Below are 17,840 nucleotides of genomic sequence, written 5' to 3'. Positions count from 1 at the left end.
CACAGGCCGGGGTGCCTGGCTGGCTCAGTCAGTAGAGCATGGAACTCTTGATCTCAGGGTTGTGAGTTCGAGCCCCACATTAGGTACAGAGTTTGATTAAAAATAGTATCTTTACAGGCACTTGGGTTCCTCAGTCAGTTAAGCATCTGATTCTTGATTTCAGCTCAGGTCATGGTCTCAAGGTCGTGAGGTGGAGCCCTGCACTGGGCTCCGCACTCAACGAGGAATCTACTTGGGATTCTCTCTCTCTCTCCCGCCACCCCTCCCTCTGCCTATGTATGCACCTGCAGTCTCTCTCTCAAATAAATAAATCTTATAAATAAATGGATGAATTAATGAATAAAATCTATAGAGCAAACCAACCAACTAGGAGCATGGTTTAACCAAGGAAATAAGACAAAACGAGGGGGAGGCAAGAGAGAGGAGGGACACTGAGCGACCGTGGAATTTAAACGGGGCAAGGAGGGAAGTGGGGACCCCAGGGGAGGAAGAAGTGAAGAAAGTGGCATAGAGGGGGGAGCCAAAAAGCTGAAGGTGGTGCTCGGGAAGTCACGGAGATGGAAGGTCTAGAGCACGATCATGGCCGTAAGTGGCTGGTGTCAGATGGAAAACAGTGTCACTAAGGGAAAGCAGTGCAAAAAAGTGGGAGGGCAGAGTCCTGGAAGGTCATCCACACGGCTACTGAAGTCACCAGGAATCACGACACAGGCAAAGCTGAGGAAAGCGTGGACCACACAGGTAGGGCGAGTGGGGCCGGGGACAGGTGCAGCAAGGACAGGAGTGGGGGATACAGTCTGATGACAGTCTGATGACACAAGCTGCAAATCAGTGTGTGCTTAGAGTGGAGGAAGACTGGTCTAGAAGAAGAAATGAGAAAGCAACAGAGGAGGGGTATCAATTCAGGAGAGCCCCAAGGGAAAAGACTGTCCACAGAGAAGGAACCTGCCAGGGACTGACCGTGAGCATTTCAGAGCTGGAGGTGGGGGAAGACAGGTGTATACAGCAAGCCATACAGAAAGGAGAGACCGAGAACTAAGGGATGAGGACCTGGGAGTCTTGGTGGCTGACAAGCAGGACAGGGCACAGGCCTTGATGATTCCTGGTAGTCCCAAAGGGGTGCAGTGAGCAAGACACACACGAGCTCGGCTCTCCGGTCTGCCCACCACTGATGCAGTGCGATCTAGGCCCCTCCCCATCCCACTAGGCCTCCCCCAACAATCTCCAGCATTCCAGGTGGGACCTGGCCATGGTGAGACAAACGACACTGTTGGAAGCACTGTTTCCAAGGAAAAGGTAAAAACCCGACCGGAAGCCTGAGCCCATCCCCTACCAGGAGACCATCACAGCTTCTCAGAGGTGGACAGGAAGACCCTTCAGGCAAAGGCATTTTTTAATTACTAACTGATGATGTGGCCTAAGCATCTCTCACTTTTACAATCAACAGAAGGATGTATAAGCATTTATATTTACATGGCAGAACGGTCCACAGTGAAGCCTAACAAGAGCTATGGCAACAGAAACTCGGCAAATGCTTTTAACTGAGTTACCCGGTTCAGAAAGATGGATTATGTGGAAGCCAACGAAGGGAGTGCATTACGTGACTGTAAGAACGAACAATCATATTAAATTATTCAATGACATGGTGATGAATGCAGATCTGAATGCACCTGCTTTTTCAAAATTAGAATCCCAATTATAATACTCATTATAATGGTAATAATTCTTAGGCTCAGTAGAAAAGTTCACTTGATAAATGACAGATATTTTCAAATATACAGTATGCATCAATATTACTGTTTTCCAACAAAGGCAGTCGTGGATATCAACTGTGAGCCCATTAATTATAAAGAAAGAAGTTTTCACATTAATTGTCAGTGAGATAGCTCTAAAACATCCCATCATGTAAACTTTTATACCCTGAAAGTTCAGAGAAAGAGTTATAAGACAATGTAAAATGGAGCCAAAGTAATGAAATGTAAAATGAAGTAAAATGAAGACAAAGTAAATAAGGAAATTAATATTTCAAGGTTTGTTATTTGGGCCATTATTCTAATCTTGCATTTTCAGATGATTTTATCATAAAAGAAAAGTACCACCCAAACTCATAAAATCAGCTGAGCCAAATTAAGCCTTAATGGCTTTGCCATCAGAGACTAAGACCTGAGCCGCCTGTATGAAACAAATGACAAAGTTATGGAAAGGAAAACAGTTCGTTTAAACAGATGACCATCAAAATGAACAGAGATGAACAAAACACGATATAATGATCTTAATCTTTTAAAATACTCCTTGCAGAATTTTTGTTTTGTTTTGTTTTGCTGCTTGCAGGATATGAAAAAGCTGCTGTCCTCAATTCATTTCACCCTGCTGTGAAAACGTCATCATCGCGAGCTTCCTAGAAAGCTATGACGGCTATCAGAAACGTGGCCCAGGTATGAGAGGAAGGCTTACCTGATGCACCTATTGGGGAGGTAGCTGGGGTCATGCTGTGGACACTGAGACCAAGGCTCTGGGAGGGGCCTGGGGCTGATGCTGCTACGGGAGGCCCCAGGGGGTTCTCCCTCTGGGGCGAGGTGAGCGGGGTGGTCGGCTGGGAGGTCTGTCCACCGGCAAGTCGTGCGAGGCGCCTCCGTCGGATCTACAAGAGGGAAAAAGACATTCTGTAACTCAACCGCAGAAATGTGATTCTGCCCAAGAACAACGTTAAGGTTGTCAAGTAAGCATCGAAAACCACACTGGCGCTTAACGGCCAAACAGGTCTGGAGAAAAAAGGGCTCATTCAGAACATGTAATAACTTGGCCTACCAGCACCTTCACGGACTACCACCTCGCTTTTTAAAAACTGCACCTCATTGCCTTATGATCCCCATTTATCACACTTTCTTAAGTGATAGCGTGAATCTGCCACAAGCACGCTACACTTTTAAACACACCGGAGCTTGTTATTTTAATAAAACTACGTAACTCAGTTATTTCAAAATAGGTCAGTTGTTTTGGGGGGAGGTTTTTTGTTTTGGTTTTGGTTTTGGTTTTTTAAGAGAGGGAGAGAGAGAGAGAGAAGGGGGAGGGGGACGGGGCAAAGGGAGAAGGAGACAGAATTCTAAAAAAGCGCCACACCAATGCAGAGGCCAATGCAGGGCTCGATTTCATGGCCCTTGAGATCATGACCTGAGCAGAAGTCAAGCGTCAGATACTCAACCGACTGAGCCACCCAGGCTCCCCTAAACAGGTGAGATTTTTAAACAAATACCCAATTTATTTATTATTATTATTTTTGAGAGAGAGACACAGTGACAGAGGGAACAGAAGCAGGGGAACCGGGAGAGAAAGAAGCAGGCTTCCCGCGGAGCAGGGAGCCCAATGCGGGGCTCGATCTCAGGACTCTGGAATCAGGCCCTGATCCGAAGGCAGACGCTTCAATGACTGAACCACCCAGGCGCCTCATAAATACCCAATTTAATTTACTAAAGCAAAAGTAACAAACATTACACTAAGACACAAATTTTGTCCTCACTTTCAGGAGCAAAACAATTCAATTTTTCTTACTTAATTGCAATAAAAATATAATCCGCTACTTCTTCCCTATAATAATACCCCAGAGTTATCCAGCGATTAAAATATCTGCCACAAAATCCCAGTGGATTCCGAAAATGCTTCCCTCACATTTTGATAATCATTAATTTACAACCAGACAATAAACTCACTGACCACCTGCTGTGCCATGCAGTGAGGATATCTAACCACTGTGATAAGCGTCTAGCTCTACTCAGCCATCCAAGAAGCAAACCAACTAGGCTGCTACACTCATTTCATCACTAATAAGGAAAATGAAAAAGTCAACCCACCACAGTGCTGACCAGGACAAACCGCATCTGAACTAAGCATCTGTCATCCTGACACTGCAGACAACCTGTTCTTTCTGTTGTTCAGACATCCAAGGACATCCTGATTCTTTTTTTTTTTTTTTTAAAGATTTTATTTATTTATTTATTTGACAGACAGAGATCACAAGTAGGCAGAGAGGCAGGCAGAGAGAGGGGGGGGGAAACAGGTTCCCTGCTGAGCAGAGAGCCCGATGCGGGGCTCGATCCCAGGACCCTGAGATCATGACCTGAGCTGAAGGCAGAGGCTTAACCTGCTGAGCCACTCAGGCGCCCCAGACGTTCTGATTCTTGACCCCAAAGTTGAGGAGCCCATTCCTATGCCCCAGCTACAAATACACCTATCAACGAACTTCCACAAAATCCTGAAGTTGTCTGGTTATTCACCCTGAAGGAAAGATTGGGTCTTACTGCTTAAAAATAAACCCTGAGGGACACCTGGATGGCTCCGTTGGTTAGGCATGCGACTCGATCTCAGAGTTGGGAGTTCAAGCCCCATGCTGGGGGCAGAGATTACAAATCAAAAAAATAAATGAATAATCAGGGCATCTGGGTGGCTCAGTGGGTTAAGCCTCAGCCATCACAGTAATTCTTTAAAAACACACACCACCCTCCCCTGCTCAAACCATTCAACGGCTTCCCACTGCACTTGGAATAAAAACCAAGTCGTCCCTGTGTCCTGTGGAGCCCCTGGGGGTCTCTCCAGGCTCACGGTAAACCACACAAGGCGCCAGCCACACCGGCCCCATCGTTAGCCTTCAGCCACTTGCAATTCCTTAAGCCTAGACACAATCTTCTAATTCTTGGCATGGCTGGTTCTTTCTCTTCCTGCCATTCTCAGCTTAAGTATCACCTCCTCCTAGAGGACTTCCCTGATCACTTACCTAGAACGATCCTTCCCTCCACACGCACTGACGCTGTAGCCTTCTGATCACATGCTCCAAGCACTCTGCAAGGTCTATAATTACATTATCTATTTCTTTTGGGTTTTCTAAGATTTATTTGAGAGGGAGGGCGTGCATGCCCATGCACCTGCGGTGGGGGGCAGAGGCAGAGGGACAAGCAGACTCCATGCTGAGTGTGAAGCTCCATGTGGGGCTTGATCCCACGACCCCAAGATCATGACCTGAACTGAAACCGAGCTGGATGCTTAACAACCAAGCCATCGAGGGGCCCCTTCATTACCTTATCTATTTCTTACTGTCTTGCTTACTATCTGTTTCCCTATTAGAATGGAAGCGCCATGAGAAAAGCACGTCTGTGTTGTTTTCATGGGTGTATCTCCAGCACTGAGCGTAGTGCCAGGCACGGAACAGGTCTGTACGTACTGAACAATGGGAAAAAGGAATACATCGAATCAAGACAGACGAAGGATTCAAGCCACACAGAAGAATGTTGAACTGAACAGTCAAAGCTCAGACAGAGTTTCCGACGTCTGACATTGACTCCTCTTCAGACAGCCACTCATTCAACAAATAAAACACCCATCAAGTACAGAAGAGTAAACTAAGAGTTTCTGCTCTCGTGGCGCTCCGATTTTAGCAGAGGCCAAAAGGACAAGAGCCAAATGGACGAAAAGAATGCCAGCGGGTTATGAACACCACCAGAGAGAAATAAAGTAGGGAGGGAGGGAGAGCAGGGCACGTAAGGAGAGGGGAGGGTGCTGCGATTTTTACGTACGGTGGACGGAAAGGCGTCTCTACTAATGGGGGCATCAGCAAACACGAAGGAATAGAGGAAGGCAACCAGGTGGGTATCTGGGAAGTATGGGGGGGGGGGGTGGCTCATGTTCAAGGTCAGCAAGCCTTGTGTGGCTGGAACAAGATGAGTAAGAAATAAAGAGCAGATGATGAGATCATGGGCATGAAGGGGCCTCGTAGGCCGTGGCGAAAACACTGGGAAGCCGCCAGGGGGTTTTGACCAGAAAAGTGACATAATTCAACATACATTTCTGAATTATTATTTTGGCTGCTATGGAGAAAAAAAGAGTGACATAATTACATTTTCAAGTATTATTGTGGCTGCTAGGGGAGAAAGGGAATAGGCAGTGAGGGCACTTAGGAGGACACCGACACCCTGAACTTGGGTGGGTGGCCGTGAGGACCGTGGTGGGTGATCAGCTGCGATACGCTTTGAAGGCAGAGCACAAGCTCACGGGATTTGCAGAGGGACCGGGTGGAAGCGGGACAGAACCAAAGGAGGTAATAAGGCTGATACCGATGTCTTGGGCCTGAGCAACTCACCAAATCGGTTTACGGAGACAAAGACGATGGTAGGAAACATGGAGGGAGGGAGGAGATAAAGTTATTTTAGACACATGATTATTAACCACGCAGATGACGTTATCTTCATGTGAATTCTATGACTTTTAATTGAGTATAAGATAGTAATTAGGGGGCGGCTGGGTGGCTCCCGGACGGTGAGGCGTCTGCCTTCAGCTCAGGTCATGATCACAGGGTCCTGGGATCAAGTCCCCAGTTCTCCTGCTCCCTCTGCCTCTCCCCTGCTTGTGCACTCTCTCTCTCTCAAATAAATACAATCTTTTAAAAATAAAGAAATAAATAGTGATTAAATAAACAGCAATTAAAATGAAAACAGGATCCGATGTGCGGGACAGAGGGCAGGTCAGGACGCCCCTTGCAGAGCTGCTGGCTTCCAGACAGCACGGAGAGCCGTGAGCAGGGATGAGGTCACCGAGGCAGCGCGTGCAGACAGTGATTCAGGAGTCCGAGGACGGAGCCCGCCAACACACCAACAACTGACGTGGGGCAAGGGAGGGGAGGTGACACCAAAGAGGAGTCTGAGAATGGTGTCGGGAGGCCTCCAGGTTCACCAGGAGGACTGACCCTGCCTTCCTAGAAACCAGTCAGAGACTTGCCATGGCGAGTAACGTCATGCCGTGGACAGGCGAGCCACACGAAGATGGACAGGTACCGTCGGAACTGGCAAAGAGGTGGGAGCTGAAGGCCTTGTCAAGGCCTGTTTGGAGGAATGCAGGCGTGGAAAGCTTCTCCCTCTGTGCTCTCCCTCTCTCACAAATAAAAGCAGCTCCAATCAAGCCTGGGAGACTGCAAGCACCGATTTTGGAGACTTTCTACCGTAAGAGAAAAAAAAAAAAAAACAGAAGAGCAAAAGTGGGTAGGGGTGGGGAGTTGAGTGCACCCTGCCGAGGAGAGCAGGAAAGATGCAAGCGTCTGAACACAGGTGGATGCAGACCCCAGTGGTGTCACATGCACGATGTGACAGGAAAGGTGGCTGCGGCGGAGGGACAGGAACTGGCAATCTGGCAGGACGCGTGCATGCTGGTGCCCCCTCAGACTGGCCGTGCTCGCTGTCGTCTTGGGTAACATACTTAACTCCTTCCCAGAGGGGAAGCAGGGATAATAAACTCCCCACAGAGCTTGCCCAGGCAGCTGTTACAGGGTGGCGTGTGTTTGTAGAAGCGCCCTGACAACCCCAGGTGAGGACAAAGTCAGGGCGGTGTGTCCCACTCTGGAACCCAGGGGGCGAGCCGGTGAGGGAGCTCGGGTCCACATGGCAGTCCGGGTGCTGCTCGCGACAGTATGGAGCAGAAGCAGCCAGATGTAAACCAGTACAGACCGCGTGATTCCATCTGTATCAGGTTCACGGACAGAGAGAAGAGGTGTGGGCAGGTGCCCAGGCTGCCACCGTCGGCCTTGTTCTGTAACTGACGCCAGTTTCGCAGGTGCGCGCGGTGGGAAATGCCCTGGCCGCAAGCCTGCCGTGTGGGCAGTGGCTGCCAGGTATGTACCTGGTTTCTCACAACCTCAATGTCGAATGGAGTCTTCTCTATGTTTTGAACGTGACGTAATTTCATTTTTTAAAAGACATTATTTATTGGGGCACCTGGGCAACTCAGTCGGTGAGAAGTCTACCTTTGGCTCAGGGAATGATCTTGGGGTCCTGAGATCGAAGCCCATGTTGGGCTCCCTGCTCAGCAGGGAGTCTGCTTCTTCCTCTGTGCTCTCCCTCTCTCACAAATAAATAAATAACATCTTCAAAAATAAACAAATAAATAATGTTTAGAAAGATTTTATTTATTTACTAGAGAAGAGACAGAGCAAGCAAGAGAGAGAGGGAGGCAGGGCAGAGGGAGAAACAGGCTCCCCTCTGAGCAGGGAGCCCGATGTGGGGCTCAATCCCAGGACCCGGAGACCATGACCTGAGCCGAAGGTAGACGCTTAACTGACTGAGCCACCCTAGTGCCCCTCAAACATGATACAACTGTTTTTAAAGATTTTATTTATTTATTTGTCAGAGAGAAAGAGTACAAGCAAGGGGAAGGGCACGCAGAGGGAGAAGCGGGCTCCCCGCTGAGCAGGAAGCCTCATGTGGGGCTCGATCCCAGGACCCCAGGATCATGCCCTGAGCCAAAGGCAGATGCTTAAATGGATGAGCCACCCAGGTGTCCCAAACGTGGTTCAGTTTTTTAAATAATTAATTGTACTTGTCCTTCAAGGCCTACAAGTGCTACTTTTTTTGTGTGGATTCTATATTTTTTTTCATTTAGCATAAAAGAATAAATAAATAATAATTAAAATATCTTACCTATCTGATACTCAAAGTAGTACTTTAATTTTTTTAACTTTTTTTTTTTAAGATTTTATTTGAGAAAGAGTGAGCATGAGAAGAAGGATCAGAGGGAGAAGCAGACTCCCCACCAAGCAGAGAGCCCAATGCAGGACTCGATCAAGGACTCCAGCATCATGACCTGAGCTGAAGGCAGTCACCCAACCAACTGAGCCACCTAGGCACCCAGTACTTTTAATTTTTAAAATGTGTTTATCTAGGGGCTCCTGGGTGGATCGGTTGGTTCAAGTGTCTGACTCTTGGTTTGGACTCAGGTCCCGATCCCGGGGTCATGGGACGGAATCCCACGCGAGGCGCCCCACTCAGTGCACAGTCTGCTTGTTATTCTTCTCCCTTCCCTCCCCCTCTGCTCCTCCTCCTGCTCTCTCTCTCCAAAATAAATAAAATCTTTAAAATGTGTTTATCTATACACACCCATACAACGGAAGGCCTGATGAAGGGAGACTAAAAGTTTTACAGAAACCAGCATTTGGACAGATCTGCCTGAAGCTGAGTTTCAGTACCTTAAAGGCAGCTAACTTAGGAGCCCATGCTTGATTTCAAATTCAAGTTCAACTTTTACCACTTACTATTTAGGTAGAATCAAGATAAGTCACTTAACCCTCTCTGGGCTTCAGTGTCCACAACTGTACAATGGGGGTAAAAACTGTAGCCTCCACAGAGTAGTGGGAAAACCAGCATCCAAGCCCTGCGCCCTACTTTACTTATCTCTACGGCTTGTATCTGACCTCCTACACATGTGATGTTCTTTAAGCACTGCTCATTCACTGTTCCCCGACTCTAGGCTTCTCGAAGCAAGGACTTCTCCGTTTCCTCTCTGATACCTTACTGGTGCCTAGAAGAGTACTGGGTACACAGAAAACGCTCTCTGAGCAGCTGTGAATCAATGAAAGAATAAATGAAAAGTGCTAGAAAATGTCTTTTGCACATAAAATTTACTGTTCAGGAATTAATATTATCATTACTTTGAAAAAGCACACATGGTGTTTTTGGAAAAAAAAAAAAAATATATATATATATATATATATATAAAGCCACTTTTCAATCTGGTGTCAAGTTCAGCCTGAGATGTTATACTTAAATGGTTCTTCTGGGTGAACAGAGAATAAATGTCCTGGCTCATGGCAATAAACGGGCTTGAAGGAAGGGAGTTTTCCAAGAAAGATTTCCACCGCGCTGGCATTCCCCAATCCCTATCCCCAGCACTCTGCAAAACACAGGTCAGAAAGAGAGAGAGAGAGAAAGGAGAATGAAGAATCAGGACTTTGTGAAATACAGTGTGGACTATTAACAGAGACAGAGGAGGTCAGTGAGGAACATAGGCAGGTCCGTGCATGACACGAACTGGTCGGAGATGACTGATAAAACCTGTCCTCACCCACCCCCATCTTAAAGACCTACTGGGAAGAGGAGAAGGAGCCACAGAAGGGCCAGCGCTCTGGGCTGCCTGCACCGTACTCCACGGAGGACCGTGCCCTTCAGGAGACGGACCACTTTCTAAGACAGGACTGGCCATGAACTGGTTTAGCGGCGGGAAGACCCAGGGAATATCTAGACAGGCGACTGCTGGAAGATGGCTGTGAGCATCTGAAGGTATGAGGGATCATCTCATTAATTTGACTATTAAGAGATGTGACCTCACTTTTATCACAAACAGAACATCACAACATGTGAGACACAAACTAAAAATAGCTTGGCACATCAAATTATTATTGAACTTTTTTCTCTTTGCTTAGTCTACTTTTTAACAAACTAAGCATGTAAGATCGGTATAACCTCTCTTAAACAATAATTCAGTTTTCCCAGATGTCACAAAGAGAAAACAGCAAAAGCATATAAAAGGAGCTTCCAATTCTGCAACTTACGTCCTAGGCCACAATTCAAACCCAAACATACAGATCATGAAATCTCATTTCTAGAGTTTTTCTGGTCTTGACCATGTGAGTTCTCATTTCACAAGTGGCATTAAAATAGGGCTTTCCCCAGAACTGTTCGATTCTGATGCATTTCCTACTCTCACGTTCCTGATCAACTAAAAATAGATTCAAAACAGCTACTGTTCAAACCAGCAAGGGCCTCTGCAGTGATGTGGGGCAGAGGCTCTGACAGGATAGGCCCGACTCTTCCTCTCATTTTTAGCGGGGTCTTCTTTTGGGGGGGGGGGGGCGGTAAATCCAAAATCATTGCTTTAAATTTAGTAAACAGTCATTCCACAGAAGCATCTTTTAATACTCTTAAAAAATTAAATTCCAACATAAACACGTTTGAATATTTACTCCTTAGAATGGTGTCCTGGAGATACCACTTATTTTGATTATTGCTGATTTTGTATCTCAAAGTAAATGCATTCACATCTCGGGACGCCTGGGTGGCTCAGTTGGTTAAGCAGCTGCCTTCGGCTCAGGTCATGATCCCAGCGTCCTGGGATCGAGTCCCACATCGGGCTCCTTGCTCAACAGGGAGTCTGCTTCTCCCTCTGTCTCTGCCTGCCATTCTGTCTGCCTGTGCTCGCTCTCCCCGTCTCTCTCTCTGATAAAAAAAAAAAAAAAAAAAAAAAAAAAAAAAAGTCACATCTCAACATCAGGGGCGTCTGGGTGGCTCAGTCATTAAGCATCTGCCTTCGGCTCAGGTCATAATCCCAGGTTTCTGGGATCGAGCCCAGCATCAGGATCAAACTCCTCAGCAGGGAGCCTGCTTCTCCCTCTCCCACTTCCCCTGCTTATGTTCCCTCTCTCACTGTCTCTCTGTCAAATAAATAAATAAAAATTAAAAATCTTAGAAAAAAAAAAAAAAGTGAACATCACACCTCTGTGACCCAAAATTCACCAGCTGCCTTTTAAAAATTCACTATTTTAAATTAATCTTCACTCAAAAGCTCCAAGACTCTTGCCATCTAAATCCCTCCCTCCATTTGAAAAAATGTATCAAGTTCAATCTGCTGTCACCCTATATACATTAGGCCAAAACTACAGAAAAATTCTTTCTTTTTAAATAGGCTCCATACCCCATGTGGATCTTGAATTCAGGACCCTGAGATTAAGGGTCCCATGTTCTACAAGACTGAACCAGCCAGGCACCCCTGCAAAAATTCTTTTTGCTTCAATCTTAACACTATGGCAAGAAGTGACTTAAATTCTCCTTCAAAGATTTCAAATGAACACAAGTAACTCGCTTCTTACTTCTCAATACAATCCCATCAGCTCTCCTGCGGACAGGAAGCTAACTGAGCACTCAGATAATAAAGTTTTCAAGGTTAGTCACTGACAACGACTTCCAGAAGGGTGCTGGAAACTCAAAGACAAAACAATAATTTTTAATAATATGACTAACACTTACTCGGCCCTTAAACCATGCGCCAGATGCTATTCTAAGGGCTGCACAGTTTATAAACCTAGTTAATAACCCAAAGAGATCAGTCCATTTATTTATCTTTCCATTTTACAGATGAGGAAACTAAGCTCAAAGAGATAAGGTGACTTGCTCAAGGTGACATAGCTAGAAAATGAAAAAGGAGCTAAGAGCCGGGACAGTCGGGGGAGTGGGGGGTGGCCTGGGTGGCTCAGTGGGTTAAGTCTCTGCCTTTGGCTCAGATCATGATCTCAGGGTCCTGGAATCGAGCCCCGCATCGGGCTCTCTGCTCAGCAGGGAACCTGCTTCTCCGTCTACTTATGATCTCTGTCAAATAAACAAATAAAATCTTTAAAAAAAAAAAAAAGAAGAGCCAGGACAGTCTACCTCTGGAGTGCCCCATATGAACCACACCCCACTGAGCTTTACAGCAGAAAAGCCCTTCTGAAGTTGCAGGGACCTGCACATAGAGACGGCCTCATTCCGCTCAAGACCCAGAACTTGTTCATTATCAGTTATGAGTTAATGAGCGTATACGTTAACGTTACTATTTCAGATACTGTATCCAACTCTATGAACACTGGACTATTTGCAAGCTCCCTCTTTGATGAGCGCCCACACTGAAATAAAGAACATTTCTATTTTCTGGTCCAAAGTCTACAGATTACCAGCAAATAAAACAAACAAAAATGACACTTTGTGAACATAATCTTGCTCCCCCCAGATGCAGTCCCTTATTGGCTGATTAGGCGCTCTGAAGTCACTGTAGCAGGGGCTCAAAAGCGGACCACGCCCGAGGAGTAAGCCCCACCCTCAAGGATTTCCAGATCCACGCGGGAAAAGACATGGACAAAACCCATCAACTGGGATACAGCATGGTAAGGTCTGCACGAGACCCAACGGGAGTGGAAAAGTCACAAAGGAGGGCAACTCAGACCCCAGCTCAGGCTGGGTATCTGTTATCACTTCATGGGGATGTTACAGATACGTACACACACACCTGCGCACACACACAGTGCATACGTACACACGTGCATACACACGTACATACGCATGCACACGCACATGCATCCATACACATGTGCACACAAGGGGAGCTCAATAATGCTGTATCTTTAAAAGAAAACAATGTGTTTTCTTTTTTTTAAGATTTTATTTATTTATTTATTTGAGAGAGAGCGAGTGAGCACAAACAGGGAGTGACAGGCTGAGGGAGAGGGAGAAGCAGACTCCACCCTGAGCAGGGAACTCGATGCAGGGAATGGATCCCAGGACCCCAAGATCATGACCCAAGTCAAAGGCAGATGCTCAACCAACAGAACCGCCCGGGGAACCCCCAACGTGTTTTCTATTTACTTCACGATCTCCTGCTCTTAAAAGGAGGATTTTCTTTTTTAAAGATTTTATTTTTAAGCAATCTCCACAGCCAATGTGAGGCTCAAACTCACATCCCAAGATCAAAAATCGCAGGCTCCACCCACTGAGCCAGCCAGGCGACCCAAGGGGAACTATTTTTATACGTTGTTTTACCACAGTACTTTTTAAAATTAAGTTGGAAACACAGGTTGCAAAAGGACACACACAATAATTCCATTTGGGCATATTTACATTACAATGGATATTATTATTAAGTGCAAATTACACATAAATGAAAATGGCAAGGATACATAATAAGTTTCTATTTTTTCCCCTCTTCTCCTTTCCCACAATTTCTGAAGAAGAAAACGAAATCATCATTATTTCCTGCCATGCCTATAAAACCAGAAAACATTCCGGTGGAAGTGCAGCTCTGCTCCAGATCACCCTCGCTCCGACAGCCAGGATGACAGCGGAGCCTCCACGGGCCACAGGCTGGACTGGCCGGAAGGGACCTGGTCACTTCTGCTCACATTTCATTGGCCAGAACAAGTCACACAGGCACAACTTAAGGCAGCTGGGTGGAGACAGAGAGCTCTCCCCCAGGAAGGGGCAGTGAATATCCCAACAAGAACACCGTCTGGTATAGTAGAGTCTTTTCAATTCACCGCATATGTGACGTTACGGGTCACTTACCGCACACGCCCCCCCAAGTAACTGCCCAGCATCCCCTCTTCAGCTCTTGGCTCAAATGCTACTTCCCAGTGAGGCCTTCTCTTACCACCTACTATCTCCGCTTTATTGTTCTCTGCTTTATGGTTCTCCACGCTTTCCAACAGTCCATCCAAAACCAACAGGTATGTGTACGTACATACATACACATGAACACACGTAGACAGGTCCGGGTGCGTGCACACATGTATACAGGCACATTCGTACTGACAGCACTGAAGTGAACACAGCCAAAAGGCAACACCAAAAACTGATGCATCTGGGTGACTCGGTCAACCTTTCTGCGGATCTGAAAATTCCCGGAGTAAGAAGCTGAGAGGAAAAGGAGATGCCCCAGCACGGCTCGTGCTTTCTCTAGCTGGGGCTCAGCTGCACAGAGCAGGCGCGAGGCCGGAGTCTCCGGGGCTGCTGAGTGAGGACGGGGAAGGTCACGGACAGTGCACACAAGGCACTGAGTATCACCAAGCAGAAGCCAAGGCAAAGGCGGCATCTGGATTCCAGGTTCCGGTCTCTTCCCGTGGCCCAGCCGTCCTTCTGTCCTTGGGCTCAGAAAGAAGACCCCTGCACCCTTAAAATAAATCTCATAAATCAAATGAGTCGTTCTGTTACTTCCTGCGCGTACGCGTGTGACTACTTCAGCTCCCCAGGGTGCTCTCCGTCATCCGCCTGCAGGAGGAGCATCACCTCGCTTTTCTCCCGAGTGGGTTTTCAGGATTCAAATTCAGTTACACCGACTGTATGTTAACAGCATGGCCAATCATCCGAGGCAGTAATTTGGAAAATCGAGCAACATACGAGCTCGCACGCTATGCAGCACGTCACCGGACTGGAGTTTCAAGACAGGTCGGAGGAGCTGGTCAGGTGATGGGACAGAGGAGCACTGACAGAGGAGCACTGTCGAAGGCTGAGGCTCAATGAGAACACATGGCGTTTGGGGGAATCCTGAGTTGTTTAGGGGTGAGTGTGTGCGGCCACGGCACGCTACAAGGCAGGCTGAGACACGCTCGCGGTGAGGTCTGACACTATCCTCAGACTGACTCTTCCATAAAGGCGAGGAAGAGATGCTGATGGATTCAAGCAGGGGAGTAACTGGGTCAGATTTGTCTTTTAAAAACACATCACTCTGTCTACTACGTGGAGAATGGATTGGAGTGGGACAAAGCAAGCCTGGGTGACGGGGACCGTGGAAGGGACAGTTCCAGCGATATTTCATGTGTTCGATCAGCAGAACTTGGTCATTATTTGCAAGTGACATGTGAGGAGGAAGAATGGAGTCTAGATTTCAGGCCTTAACAGATGGTACCATTCCCTAAAACTGAGACTACAAAAGGACATTCTGAGAAGAGAAGGTGATTTCCGACTGCACTCTGCGCTGAGGTGCCTGGAGAAACGCCCAGACAGAATACTGCCCTACAGGCAGCTGACACGGGTACGGATGGACAGACAGACATAGGTATGGATATGGTTTCCGTTTCCTTGTTCTAGCAACTAGATTCAGGATTAACAACACATAAGACATATTTTCAACTTATCTTAAAATCAAACAGACAAGGACATTAGGACAGAAGTAAAATGAAGACACAAAAAATAACACTAAGCCAGAAGAGAGATTCGTGCACGTTACAGGCATGTATCAACACAGTGTGTGACTGACCACACAAACCCATGTACCTGCAGAGGCTTCCTGCCGCAGGACGATTCAGAGAAAGCAATTTTAGAGGGGGCCCCATGAGGAGACCCACACATCACCCTTGCTGCTGTGGACTGATTTAAGATAGAGTACCAAGGGCAGGTTCAATCCGGAGGGTCAGGAGGGCCTCCGGTTTTCATTAGCTTTTCAAAGGAGTCCCTTTCTAGAAAAGATTAAAAATTACTCTCAGGGCATGCATGGGCTGCATAGTCTTCATTCAATCCGCTGTTAAAACATGCCCCCAGCATTACTCTCCATAAGCACTGAGCCACAGGGAGGTTTAGTAGCTTTCCAGTGACCCCCCCCCCCTACCCCGCCACCCCGCAAGCAGAGCCACGCAAGGAAGCACGGCAGGTTGAAAAGCCATGTTCTGGGGCGCCTGGGTGGCTCAGTGGGTTAAGACGCTGCCTTCGGCTCAGGTCATGATCTCAGGGTCCTGGGATCGAGTCCCACATCGGGCTCTCTGCTCAGCAGGGAGCCTGCTTCCCTCTCTCTCTCTGCCTGCCTCTCTGTGTACTGTGATCTCTCTCTGTCAAATAAATAAATAAAATCTTTAAAAAAAAAAAAAAAAAAGAAAAGCCATGTTCTGTCCACCACACTGGGGAAGCTGGAGATCTGTTGGCACATCTCAAGCAGAGGACAGGACCCGGAAGGGGACCGGAGGGTCATCAGGAAGTACTCAGCAGGTACTCAGTACAGTAGGTACTGGCAGAAACTCTAGGTACCAAGAGGGCAGAACTTGGCTACCTCCTGAACACTCAAAACTAAGCATGGACCACAGAGCCCAGAGAATAAATAAAACGAATGCCCCCAAACAGGCTAGTCATTCATTCATTCATTCATTCATTCATTCAACAAATGCACCTGGAAGGTAGGAAACAAAAGGAGAACCAAGAACAGAGTCCTGAGAAACATCCTTTAGGCTGTACTGGGAAAGAGCAGTCCGCAATGGACACGGGAAAGTAAGAAAGCCAGATACCCATGGCCTCCAGAAGACGCTTGCCAAAGATCATGATCACCAGGGTCCAAGAGATCACCAGGCCAAAGAGAGGTTAAAGGACATGTTCTGAGAAGTGCCCAGGGTCTGGCAATCTTAGCGAGGGCAGTATGGATGTAGCAATGAAGGGGGAACTGTGCCAACAAGCACATGGAGGAAAGGCTCTGGAAAAGGAGGGCCCGGGAGCCCCACTCCTGTAAGGGTCTGGTCTGTGAAAGGGGAGGACAGGGATAAAGCGATGGTGCGAGAAGAGGACAGGACCAGACGGGGCCTCCTGCTGATTTTACCACCAGTGTGAGCTGCAGAGCTTCCGAGTCAAAAGGGATAGGGCAGGAAGACAGAAGACCGAATGATTACCCAGAAAGCCAGGCACACGGCAAAACAGGACAGAAAAGAACACCGACGAAGACGCTGTGCTACACAGAAAACAGAAAAATCCAGCACTCAGGGGTGCCTGGGTGGCTCAGTGGGTCAAGCCTCTGCCTTTGGCTCAGGTCATGATCTCAGAGCCCTGGGATCGAGCCCCTCATCGGGCTCTCTGCCCATCGGGGAGCCTGCTTCCCCCTCTCTCTCTCTGCCTACTGGTGATCTCTCTGTGTCAAATAAATAAAATCTTTTGAAAAAAAATCCAGCACTTAGAACAGGGGTTGGCACCCCATAAACACTTCCCCTCTACCACTACCGCAGTTATTTTTATCAGAAAGAGGCAGGTTTCATGGCCTGAACGTGGAAAGAAGTTAGTGGGAACGAAGGAGGGAGGTAAAAGGACCAGGGAAAAGTGCCTGACTACTACGATTTCTTTGGAAAGCAGAAGACAATGTCACCTAGTGGGAATGTGGAGGGGCTGTCCCTTCAGCAAAGTGGGGGGCGGGGGAGGTGGGTACTTCTAATACTTCTGGAGGGCAGTAGACCAGTCTGGAGGGCAGTGGAAGGGCAAAGATACATCCCTCGTGTCTTCCTAGGGAACTCTGGCTGCTCAGGACTGCGTTTTGCTCAAGCAAGACCCCTGTTTTCTGGACATCGGGCAGGCAGGGAGAGCTCAACCGGCCCTGGGCCTGTGACTGAGCATCGCCCTCCCTATGCACATATAAAGTGAGAACCCTGACCATACCGTCCCTTCCTGGGGTCACACAGTTGTCATCCATGTGACGTGTTTAGCACATCCGAAGTGCTGGCCACCTTAGCTATTACTGCGGTCATTATCATCATTTCTGGCATGCCAAAA

General features: G+C 47.4%; 1 protein-coding gene and 1 long non-coding RNA gene across 6 annotated transcripts in view; one reads left to right on the top strand and one right to left on the bottom strand.

The window, feature by feature from the left end:
- The window catches only part of LOC131810433 (uncharacterized), a 43,954-nt gene extending 29,193 nt beyond the window's left edge, over positions 1 to 14,761 (top strand). Inside the window, exons 3-4 of one of the 2 annotated variants that reach the window (XR_009345575.1) lie at positions 2,329 to 2,432; positions 13,559 to 14,761. This is a non-coding gene — a long non-coding RNA (uncharacterized LOC131810433). Of the gene's footprint in view, positions 1 to 2,328; positions 2,433 to 12,564; positions 12,724 to 13,558 lie in introns of those variants that run through there. The other variant, XR_009345574.1, reaches the window with a different exon arrangement.
- Positions 1 to 17,840, bottom strand: part of UBE4B (ubiquitination factor E4B) — a 121,424-nt gene that overhangs the window by 82,130 nt on the left and 21,454 nt on the right. For all 4 annotated transcript variants that reach the window (XM_059138394.1, XM_059138395.1, XM_059138396.1 and 1 more), the window contains exon 2: positions 2,452 to 2,638. In XM_059138394.1, coding sequence (XP_058994377.1) covers positions 2,452 to 2,638 — 187 coding nt within the window. The remainder of the gene's footprint in view (positions 1 to 2,451; positions 2,639 to 17,840) is intronic.

This window comes from Mustela lutreola, chromosome 10 (assembly GCF_030435805.1).
Source record: "Mustela lutreola isolate mMusLut2 chromosome 10, mMusLut2.pri, whole genome shotgun sequence".
NCBI lineage: Eukaryota > Metazoa > Chordata > Mammalia > Carnivora > Mustelidae > Mustela > Mustela lutreola.
Note: the sequence above shows the minus strand (reverse complement) of the source record. Positions and strands in the feature narration are given on the sequence as shown.